This window comes from Nicotiana tabacum, chromosome 17 (assembly GCF_000715075.1).
Source record: "Nicotiana tabacum cultivar K326 chromosome 17, ASM71507v2, whole genome shotgun sequence".
Lineage (NCBI taxonomy): Eukaryota > Viridiplantae > Streptophyta > Magnoliopsida > Solanales > Solanaceae > Nicotiana > Nicotiana tabacum.
The window spans coordinates 139,476,412-139,488,197 of record NC_134096.1 but is presented as its reverse complement, the minus strand read 5'-3'; the positions used below and the strand labels follow the sequence as shown (position 1 = coordinate 139,488,197).

Below are 11,786 nucleotides of genomic sequence, written 5' to 3'. Positions count from 1 at the left end.
GGCTTGCCTAGTATTGAGATAGGCGCCATCACGACGGGTGAAATTTTGGGTCGTGACATGGTGCAACCCCATCACAACCGGAAAAGTATTCCGAGTCTCCTCCCGTTGTCCTAACCCGAGTCTTAGCTCCATCATATATGTCCTTAACCACCCTAATATAGGCTACTAGGACCACTTTAGCCTCCGAGCATCTCCAAAGCACCTCTCCCGGGACTTTGTCATAAGCTTTTTCTAGGTCAATGAACACCATATGCAAGTCATTCTTTATCTCTCTCTATTGTTCCACCAATCTCCTCATAAGGTGAATGGCTTCCCTAGTCAAACACCCCGACATGAAACCGAGCTGATTCTCAGAGATGGACACACTGTTCCTCACCCCCACTTCAACCACCCTCTCCCAAACTTTCATCGTATGGCTAAGCAACTTAATCCCCCTATAATTATTGCAACTTTGGATATCAGCCTTGTTCTTATACAACAGAATCATTGTACTCCACCTCCATTCTTCCGGCATCTTCTTCGTCCTAAAAATGATGTTGAACAACCTAGTGAGCCACTCAAAATATGCCATACCTGCATTCTTCCAAAATTCCACAGGGATTTTGTTTGATCCGGTTGCTTTACCCATGTGAATCTTACGCATAGCCCCCCTCGACTTCCTCTACTCTAATGCGCCTATAATATCCAAAATCCTTACGAACCTCGGAGTGCTCCAAATCGCCAGCACAATGTTTCTACCCCTCTTCATTCAGGAGTTTATAGAAGTATATCTGTCATCTTCGTCTAATCTGAGCCGCTTCCATCAAAACTCATATATATGCACGAACTATAATAGTTTACCATCGTTATATAAAAAATTTAGCTCCCGTTTGGACGTATTTTTTTTAAAACTTTTTTTTTTTTTTTTTGAAAATATTATTTGCTCATAGAATTTGATCATATTTTTTTAAAAAAATGATTTTTTTTCAAGCTAAAATCTTTGCTCCCACCCACAAAACTTTAATTTTTCCTCAAGTAAAATGCATGTCCAAACACAATCTCATCATTCAAAAACTATTCCTCAACATAATTTTTAAAACTCTTTTTTTTTTTTTAAAGTTTCAACCAATTTCTTTTCCAAAAGCTAGCTAAGAATGAAGTAGTATCAGCTAACTGTATTTAAGTAATAAAATTTATGCAAAATGATACTTATTATGCAGTTATACAGGTTTCATCACATTGTTTTGGTTTGGGAATATTGTTTTACCATCTCCTACTCCTAAAGGGAAAAGGAAGCACATGACTCGCTAAAAGCGCACTTTAGCAAGGGCCTTCAGCTGTCAAAACTGCCTGGCGCAACTTATCAATCCGAGTCTTTCGTTGCGCCATAGGGCGGTGGCTGTTCTATAAATACCCTTATATGCCCTCCTTGACTTAGTTTCGCAAAGCCTCCATCTCAAGTCGAGTGGAGAGGAGAGCGTAAGCAAATTCAGATCTCTACTAATCAAGTGAAATTGACTCAATAATACACTCCTAAAATAGAAACATACACATCGATAAATCAAAAAACCAGTTTTAGATTGTCAAAAAACAAATTTTCAATCGTTTAATTTTTTCTTCTTAACTGTTGTAAAGTTGAAACCTAGATTCCGCCACCATGGATTTGCGCTTCCCCTTCTCGCCGGCGGAGGTTGCCAAAGTCCGCGTGGTCCAGTTCGGCATAGTCAGCCCCGACGAAATTGTAAATTTTCCACACCTTGATTCAATTCTTTGAATTATCTAGGGTTTCTTTTGAGCGAGATTGATTTAGGCTTTTTCTTTCTTTCTTAACGTAATTGCAGAGACAAATGTCAGTGGTCCACATTGAGCATGGTGAGACCACGGAGAGAGGGAAACCAAAGCCTGGAGGTTTGAGCGATCCTCGGCTCGGGACAATTGATCGAAAGATGAAGTGCGAGACGTGTATGGCGAACATGGCAGAGTGTCCAGGGCATTTTGGTCACCTTGAGCTAGCAAAACCTATGTTTCATATCGGATTTATGAAACCTGTACTTAGTATCCTTCGTTGCGTCTGCTTCAACTGCTCGAAAATTCTGGCAGATGAGGTACTTTGATTGGACTTGAATTGTTAATTCGAGTGCAAAAAATCATGGAAATTTAGGTTGAAATTGCATTCGATGAAATTGTGGTGTGTAGCTAAATACTAAAGTTAGTATTTAGGTGAAGACGGATGATATTGACTTGAATTACTGAGCCTATGTATATTGCGACTGGGGTGATTTTAAAGTTTTTAAATATGACTAAATTATAAGTGGACACGCCATTAAATTTGGAGAGTACTGAGGTTTGCCAATGGTTTCTCCCTCTGTTTGAAAAATGACAAGCAGAGGTTTAAAAAGTAGCTGAATAAGTTTCAAAAGTGGTTATTTGCAACTACATCAACATGACCTTTCTTAGGTGGGTAGCTTCTATGTATTAGTTGAAATGGATTTGGTACTTTAGTGACTGATGTATTTCTTGTGAAGAATGCAGATGTTGCCCAACAATATTTTTGGTTAAATTGGAGATACAGAATATTTCCAATCTAAAGAGTAGTCAAACTCATTCCCTTTGATGTTTCTTATTGAACAGTGAAAATCGGAGTATAATTCATTTATAGAAGTTATCTTTAAAACTATGATAGCTCTACTTCTTTTACTATCTTACTGATGAATGAAGAGAAAAAAATGGTGTTTTCTTGATGTCTCATCAGGAAGGAAGTGGTCTGCATCCATTATCTAGAAAGGTTGTTTCTTGATGCTCAATGTAGCTCTGGGATGGATTATTGAATCTGTGCGTTTTCCGATTTTGTGCAGGACGATCCTAAATTCAAGCAAGCCATGAGAATAAGAAATCCTAAAAACAGGCTGAAAAAGATGCTGGATGCTTGCAAAAATAAAACAAAGTGTGAAGGAGGGGACGAAATTGATGTTCGAGGCGAAGAGCCTGAAGCACCTGTCAAGAAGAGTAGAGGTGGCTGTGGTGCACAGCAGCCAAAAATTTCAATAGATGGCATGAAAATGGTTGCTGAATATAAGCTTCAGAAGAAAAAGAGTGATGACCCAGAGCAGATGCCAGAACCAGTTGAAAGGAAACAACAACTCTCTGCTGAAAGGGTATATAAATGTTTCTACTAGGTGTTCTCATTTGATTGGGATCACCTCTCACCGTGTCTATTATTACTCCTCATCTTGTAGGTGCTGAGCATTCTGAAGAGGGTAAGTGACGAAGATTGTCTGTTGCTTGGCCTAAACCCCGAGTATGCTCGCCCAGATTGGATGATTCTTCAAGTGCTTCCTATACCACCACCACCTGTTCGACCTTCTGTAATGATGGATACTTCGTCAAGGAGTGAGGTATTCACTCTCTGTTCCTTCAATGAAATTCTAGAAAATTGTGCCAATCAAAACGTTAGCTTTTTTTTTTCTGTGAAAATTTCTTGTAGGATGATTTAACACATCAACTGGCCATGATTATTCGTCACAACGAGAATTTGAAGAGGCAGGAAAGGAATGGGGCACCGGCACACATCATTTCAGAGTTCGCACAGTTATTGCAATTTCATATAGCTACATATTTTGACAATGATCTGCCGGGACAACCAAGAGTATGCTGATTTTCTCTTGAGCATCCTTCTCTTTACTGTTGGATCTTTTGAAATTTTCAGTAAGATCTACTTACTTACTTACATATTCTATCTTTTCAGGCTACGCAAAGATCAGGTAGACCTATTAAATCAATATGTAGTAGATTAAAATCAAAAGAAGGTCGGATCAGAGGCAATCTGATGGGCAAAAGAGTAGACTTTTCTGCTCGGACAGTTATTACTCCTGATCCAACTATTAACATTGATCAATTGGGAGTCCCGTGGAGTATTGCTCTGAATCTCACTTATCCAGAAACAGTGACACCATATAACATTGAAAGGTGTGTTTTTGTTCTGGTAGAAATGAAACTCCACTCACCAACCAACGTAAACAAATATGGAAATTGGACTGTGTATGTTTGTGCTCATTGAAGCTGGTTTTTGAAACAGGTTAAAGGAGCTTGTTGAATATGGACCTCATCCACCTCCTGGTAAAACTGGGGCAAAGTATATAATTAGGGATGACGGCCAAAGGCTTGATCTCCGATACCTGAAGAAGAGCAGTGATCAGCATCTTGAGCTAGGATATAAGGTTAGTTTCTTTCAGTTCCAAGTTATTAAGAGGCTTTTGATTTTTAAGACAGTTTCCCTAATGTCTAGTGCTGCCAATGCAGGTTGAGAGGCACTTAAATGATGGGGACTTTGTTCTCTTCAATCGGCAACCCAGTCTACACAAAATGTCTATTATGGGGCATAGAATCAAGATCATGCCATACTCAACCTTCCGGTTGAATTTATCTGTTACTTCTCCTTACAATGCTGATTTTGATGGTGACGAAATGAACATGCATGTTCCCCAGTCATTTGAAACCAGAGCAGAAGTGCTGGAGCTTATGATGGTCCCCAAGTGTATTGTTTCACCCCAGGCAAATAGGCCTGTAATGGGTATCGTGCAGGATACCCTTTTAGGTTGCCGAAAAATCACTAAAAGAGATACCTTTATAGAAAAGGTGATATCCACATGTGCCGTTTCAGAATTCTTTCCATCAAATCTTTTTTGATTTTGTATAATCTTGTAAAGATTGAGCAACTTTTGGTTTGCAGGATGTCTTTATGAACATTTTAATGTGGTGGGAGGATTTTGACGGGAAAGTACCCGCGCCGGCGATTCTGAAACCAAGGCCACTTTGGACCGGGAAGCAAGTGTTTAACCTCATCATACCGAAACAAATAAATCTTCTACGATATTCTGCGTGGCATAATGATTCAGAAAAAGGACCCATAACTCCAGGAGATACTCAAGTTAGAATAGAGAAAGGGGAGTTGCTAACTGGTACTCTTTGCAAAAAGACCCTTGGGACGTCCACTGGAAGTCTGATTCATGTTATATGGTATGCATTTGGAGAGTTTTTTATTTCTTTTTATTTTTTTCCTGTCCTTATCTCCTGCTTTGATATCAAATTTGCATATGGTCCCATTCACCTGGGGCAGTTTATATGTCAAACAAAATATAGATAGAGGAAATAAATATTTTTGCTAGACAATCACCGACCAGTCTTGTGATGCACCAGGCGGTTTGCTTTTCTTCTGTGTTATGTGAGGTTATTGTCATTGTTTGAATGTTGATGTAGATGAGATAATAGGTGCAAAACACGGGCTCTATACTTATGTTACAATAGGGGGAGAGTAGTCATCATTTTTTCCCTAGTTAATTCTGCCCCTGTAAACAGGGAGGAGGTCGGGCCGGATGCTGCTCGCAAGTTTCTGGGACATACACAATGGCTGGTTAATTATTGGCTTCTTCAGAATGCTTTTAGCATTGGGATAGGAGACACAATTGCTGATGCTTCAACCATGGAGAAAATTAATGAAACTATCTCGAATGCAAAAAGCAAAGTCAAAGAACTTATCAAAGCTGCTCAAGAGAAGCAGTTAGAAGCTGAACCAGGGCGAACTATGATGGAATCATTCGAGAACAGAGTGAACCAGGTACCTTTTATAAATGGGCATTCATCTTATCCTCTTTCTTTCATGTGATAGATTTTGAATAATGTTTTCTTTGTAATCTTAGGTGTTGAATAAAGCTCGTGATGATGCGGGAAGCAGTGCCGAGAAGAGTTTATCAGAAAGCAACAATCTTAAAGCTATGGTTACTGCTGGGTCCAAGGGGAGTTTTATTAACATATCTCAAATGACTGCTTGTGTGGGGCAACAGAATGTTGAAGGGAAACGTATTCCTTTTGGGTTCATAGACCGTACTCTACCTCATTTTACCAAGGATGATTATGGTCCAGAAAGTCGTGGTTTTGTGGAGAATTCATATCTCCGGGGACTGACCCCTCAGGAGTTCTTCTTCCATGCTATGGGTGGTAGAGAAGGTCTAATTGATACTGCTGTGAAAACTTCTGAGACCGGGTACATCCAGAGGCGATTAGTGAAGGCCATGGAGGATATCATGGTCAAGTATGATGGTACTGTTAGGAATTCATTGGGTGATGTTATCCAGTTTCTGTATGGGGAAGATGGCATGGATGCTGTTTGGATTGAGACGCAGAAGCTGGATTCTCTGAAAGCAAAGAAATTAACATTCGATGACATGTATGCATATGAGATCGATGATCCTAACTGGAACCCAAGTTACATGTTGCCAGAAGCTATCGAAGATCTAAAAACTATTCGGGAGATTCGTAGTGTGTTTGATGCAGAGGTTCAGAAACTTCAAGCTGATAGAAAACAGCTTGGGACAGAGATTGCTGTAACGGGTGACAATTCTTGGCCGCTTCCTGTTAACATTCAGAGGCTTGTCTTGAATGCCCAAAAGACATTTAAGATAGATTTTCGAAGGCGGTCTGATATGCATCCTATGGAGATCGTGGAAGCTGTTGATAAGTTACAGGAGAGGCTTAAGGTTGTCCCTGGCGATGATTACCTAAGCATGGAAGCTCAGAAGAATGCTACTCTTTTCTTCAATATCTTGCTCCGTAGTGCCTTGGCTAGTAAAAGGGTTCTGAAGGAGTATAGACTTAGTCGGGAGGCTTTTGACTGGGTAATTGGTGAGATAGAGTCTCGCTTCTTGCAATCCCTTGTGGCACCAGGAGAGATGATTGGCTGTGTCGCTGCACAGTCAATTGGTGAGCCTGCCACACAGATGACTCTTAATACATTTCATTATGCTGGTGTGAGTGCTAAGAATGTTACTCTGGGTGTGCCAAGGTTGAGGGAAATCATCAATGTTGCCAAGAAAATTAAAACACCCTCTCTTTCTGTGTACTTGAAACCTGAAGTAGGCAAAACAAAAGAGAGGGCCAAAACTGTCCAGTGTGCCTTAGAATATACTACTTTGCGGAGCGTAACACAAGCCACAGAAGTGTGGTATGATCCAGACCCCATGAGCACCCTCATTGAGGAAGATGTTGAATTCGTCAAGTCGTACTATGAAATGCCAGATGAAGAGATCGACCCTGACAAAATTTCCCCATGGTTGCTTCGCATAGAGTTAAATCGTGAAATGATGGTGGATAAGAAACTTAGCATGGCTGACATTGCTGAAAAGATCAACCTTGAGTTTGATGATGACTTGACCTGCATCTTTAATGATGATAATGCGGAAAAGCTGATCCTTCGAATTCGTATTATGAATGATGAAGCTCCAAAAGGTGAACTGGATGAATCTGCTGAGGATGATGTCTTCCTTAAGAAGATCGAGAGTAATATGCTTACGGAGATGGCTCTCAGGGGAATTCCAGATATTAATAAGGTGTTCATAAAGAATAGTAAGGTACAGAAGTTTGATGACAATGAAGGATTTAAAGCAGAAACTGAATGGATGCTGGACACTGAAGGTGTGAATCTTTTGGCTGTCATGACACATGAAGATGTTGATGCAAGGAGAACTACAAGTAACCACTTGATTGAAGTTATTGAAGTTCTTGGAATTGAGGCAGTCCGAAGATCACTGCTGGATGAGTTGAGGGTCGTCATATCTTTTGATGGGTCCTATGTGAACTACCGACATCTGGCCATATTGTGTGATACCATGACCTACCGTGGTCATTTAATGGCCATCACTCGTCATGGTATTAACCGGAATGACACTGGTCCCATGATGAGATGCTCATTTGAGGAGACGGTGGACATCCTTCTTGATGCTGCTGTATTTGCAGAATCAGATTACTTGAGGGGTGTCACAGAAAATATCATGTTAGGTCAGCTTGCACCAATTGGCACAGGAGGCTGTGCTTTGTACCTCAATGAGGAGATGTTGAAACAAGCTATTGAGATACCATTGCCTAGCTACATGGAAGGTGGTCTTGAATTTGGCATGACGCCTGGACGCTCACCTATCAGTGGAACCCCATATCATGACGGCATGATGTCTCCAAATTATTTGCTGAGCCCTAATATGCGGATGTCACCCATTACAGATGCTCAATTTTCTCCTTATGTGGATAAGATGGCTTTCTCTCCTACTTCATCCCCCGGATACAGCCCGTCATCCCCTGGTTACAGCCCGTCGTCCCCTGGTTACAGCCCGACCTCTCCAGGTTACAGCCCCACATCCCCAGGTTACAGCCCCACGTCCCCGGGGTACAGCCCCACTTCCCCCACTTATAGCCCCAGCTCTCCTGGCTACAGCCCGACAAGTCCGGCATATTCCCCAACCAGTCCATCGTACTCTCCCACATCACCCAGTTATAGTCCAACATCTCCGAGCTATAGCCCTACATCTCCTAGTTATAGCCCAACATCGCCTAGCTATAGCCCTACTTCTCCTGCATACAGCCCCACTTCGCCTGCCTACAGCCCCACTTCGCCTGCCTACAGCCCCACTTCTCCATCTTACAGCCCCACTTCGCCATCTTACAGCCCCACCTCACCTTCTTACAGCCCCACCTCGCCTTCATATAGCCCCACCTCACCAAGTTATAGTCCAACTTCTCCATCATATAGTCCCACTTCTCCTGCATACAGTCCTACCTCCCCTGGTTACAGCCCAACATCTCCCAGTTACAGCCCAACATCACCATCATATAGTCCTACATCACCAAGTTACAATCCCTCGGCTAGATACAGCCCCTCCCTTGCATATTCGCCAACCAGTCCAAAGCTGTCTCCTTCTAGTCCATACAGCCCGTCATCTCCAAGTTACAGGTAAATAATCTTTAATTTGACACAGGTGTTTTTATTCTTTTGCCGAGGCAAGAATTGTTCTTAATTTGGCTATGTTTGATAATAATTCACGACTTTTGTAGCATCTACCTAATTAGGTTATCTGTGGTTTTTGAGTCTGCTTCATTAGAACTAATTGGTTTCCACAGTCGTTGGTGTTTTGTATTGGTGGATTTCAGACTGGGATCTAGATATATTACTAATGACGTGATTAAATACTGTCTTGTGTTGCAGTCCAACGTCACCTTCGTACTCTCCAACATCTCCATCATATTCTCCTTCAAGCCCAACCTATAGTCCCAGCAGGTAAGTGATGTGCGTGCGTTTCTGTATTTTGATTTACTGCCTGAAATCTTGGTGGAATGAGATGGTCTTACCTTTTTTTTAGCTTTAGTACGTCCTTCGCTGCATTTTGAAGTTAATGAACACTATTACCTGATCCTTTTTTTGTAAAATAATAGTCTCTTTTTCTTTTTCTTTTTCCTTCCAATTCAGCCCATACAACTCAGGTACAAGTCCAGATTATAGTCCTAGTTCTCCCCAATACAGGTTAGTTGGTTTTTACTTTACAAGACTATAATGCAATGTGATTTATGTTTGTTTCTAAAAGCTTTTTTTCTTGTCTTCAGTCCAAGTGCAGGCTACTCACCAAGTGCTCCTGGGTATTCACCATCATCTACTAGCCAGTACACCCCGCGCACTAGCGATAAAGACAACAAGAGTGTCAAAGACGACAAGACTGGTCATTAGGAGAGAAGAAAGTTGTTACTTTTCACTTTAATCTTTCTGTGCCATAACTGGCTCTTTGGTCATTAATGTGCTTTGTGGAGCATAAGATAGCGATGCTGGTCAGTACAAAATATTTTCTGAAGGATACTGCCTTTCGGCATCTTCCTATTGAAGATCCAATCGTGTGAATGAGTTCTTCTTCTCTTTGTATGTGACATCTAGGGGATTGGGAATGAATCAATCTGGTTCTTGCTTTTCGAAGGTAAACCAAATAATGCAACCTGCCCCTCACTCTCTCCGCTCACCCCCCCCCCCCCTCTTTCTCTATTCTAGGAGAGCCACCTAGCTCTCAAACTGATGTTGGGATGGGAATATTGTGATAGCAAAAATATGTACATAGGAGGACTAAGCCTTGCTGCTCATTCCCCGGTGAAGATTGAACAAGCTCAATTTTTTACATTTGGGGTTGGTTAGTAGGATAATCACTACAACCATACAACTATGATAGGAGGACTCGTATTTAATTTGATCCCACCAGAACAAACAAGGGAGGTGTTTTTTTTACTTTTGGGCTGCCCGGGGGGTGGGGGGTTGGACTTTCTGCCTGTGACTAAATTTGATACTTCTGGTAGATGTGCAAATCATGGTTCCTACTTTAAGTAGTATAAGAACTTTAGTGTTTTTGAAGAGGATTTGGGGTCAGTCTGACGGACTGATCCTTCTAAGGTCAATGTTTGAACTATTCCTGAAGTCCTCAACAATCATTTGAAGTTTTAAACAAATGATGGCGAAACTAATAAACTTTTCTCGTTTTCTTGCAGCTCTGTGTAGTACCCTAATTAGTAAATTCATGTTTATCTCTTGGCTCCTGTTAGAAGAATTGTCAGTAGTAAAGATATCATCAATGACATCATTATCTGCTCTTTCTTCTTCCCTGAAAACGGTCTGGTTTTGATGATTACAACTCTTGTGGGAGAACTGACAAGTGTTGTCAGCTGTTGCACAGACTGTAACTTCACTTTATGATCTTTACTGTGGTGGAGTGTTGTGGGAAGGCATTTTTCATAGAATAACATGTACTGTACATCTTAGATCAGGTGAGAACTGAGAAGTCGTCCTAATTTAGATTTCAACTGAGAGTCTGCCTTTTCTAGAGTAAAGAAAAATTACTAAAGAAACTTCTCTTGGCCTTCTATAGTCTTTCTTCCCTTCCTGCAATTATTGTTTCTTCTTGAACAGGTTTCGTTGACTGGTGTATGGGTTATACCTGTTTAGGACTTTAGGTGGTTTCTCGCTCTTGTAGAGAATGAAAAAGTAATTTAATACAAGGTGTTGGAAAGCTGGTATTTAATGGATGGGTTATCTGTCTCTAAAATGTTGGAACATGGTAATTACAATCTAGTCTTTGCAAGTTCATGTGAGAAAACTCACCTGCCAAGTGTAAAACTTGAGAAATTTATTTACCACGAAGAGGATAATTGTAGTCTGTAGAATAGGACTGCTGTTTACAAGCCAATATTTCATGCAAACGGAATATGGTAAATGTAAAACCTCCTCAAGGACCAATCTTCTCGACGTCCATGCATTAAGGCTGTTGAACCATATTTTTCAAGAAAAATGTCGAATACGTGGGTTATTAAATGGTTAATGATGCTTTTATATAGTTTGTCATATAAGAGTTACAATGTATTACAAATTTGTAATAGTAAAAGATACAAACAGCGAGTATAGTTATAGTATGAAGTCGGAATCTTGTGCTACTTTTTCCCCTTCAAATGTTTTAATGAAACGGGAATTTCAGTTTATTTGTTTTAATTTTACTTTACAGTCAAGTGGTATGGTTTTAAAATTGCACCAAAAGCCATTCTTTCTTGCTTTTCAATTTATGGTAAGATTCCTTTCTTCTTTATTGTTGTCTTTTTAATTGCAACTCCAATAACTGATGTTTCTTTAACCTGTGTTCACTCACCGACGAGAACCAAATCTACACAATATTAAATTTCGATTAAATCTGAAAGGTTCTGGGAAATTGAGCACTACAGCGTCATCCTGGACTGAGGTCTCCTAGTTATCACTAAACGTTGCATCCTCGCGTCACTTCCTTGCACATGCATATTTTGCGGTTAGGTTGGATTAGTTTTTAAGCTCGTCAAATCAGCTTTTAAGGGTTTGTTTGGGAAGTCATCAGGTAATTGAAATGAGTGTAATTATTAAGGTAGTAATTACATAGCTTAGTAATTACGATGACTTATTTGTTTGTCATAATGTAATTATAGTGTAATTA

General features: G+C 40.5%; 1 protein-coding gene across 1 annotated transcript; it reads left to right on the top strand.

Annotated features, from left to right (window-relative positions):
* Nucleotides 1–1,240: 1,240 nt before the first annotated feature.
* LOC107766442 (DNA-directed RNA polymerase II subunit RPB1) lies at nt 1,241–9,774 on the top strand. The gene is made up of 14 exons (XM_075235195.1): nt 1,241–1,720; nt 1,821–2,084; nt 2,835–3,134; nt 3,216–3,374; nt 3,464–3,625; nt 3,725–3,945; nt 4,055–4,196; nt 4,279–4,614; nt 4,709–4,995; nt 5,335–5,593; nt 5,676–8,755; nt 9,008–9,079; nt 9,269–9,322; nt 9,403–9,774. The coding sequence occupies exons 1-14, from the start codon at nt 1,637–1,639 to the stop codon at nt 9,521–9,523; spliced, it is 5,541 nt and encodes a 1,846-aa protein (XP_075091296.1). The 5' UTR covers nt 1,241–1,636; the 3' UTR covers nt 9,524–9,774.
* The last annotated feature ends 2,012 nt before the right edge of the window (nt 9,775–11,786 follow it).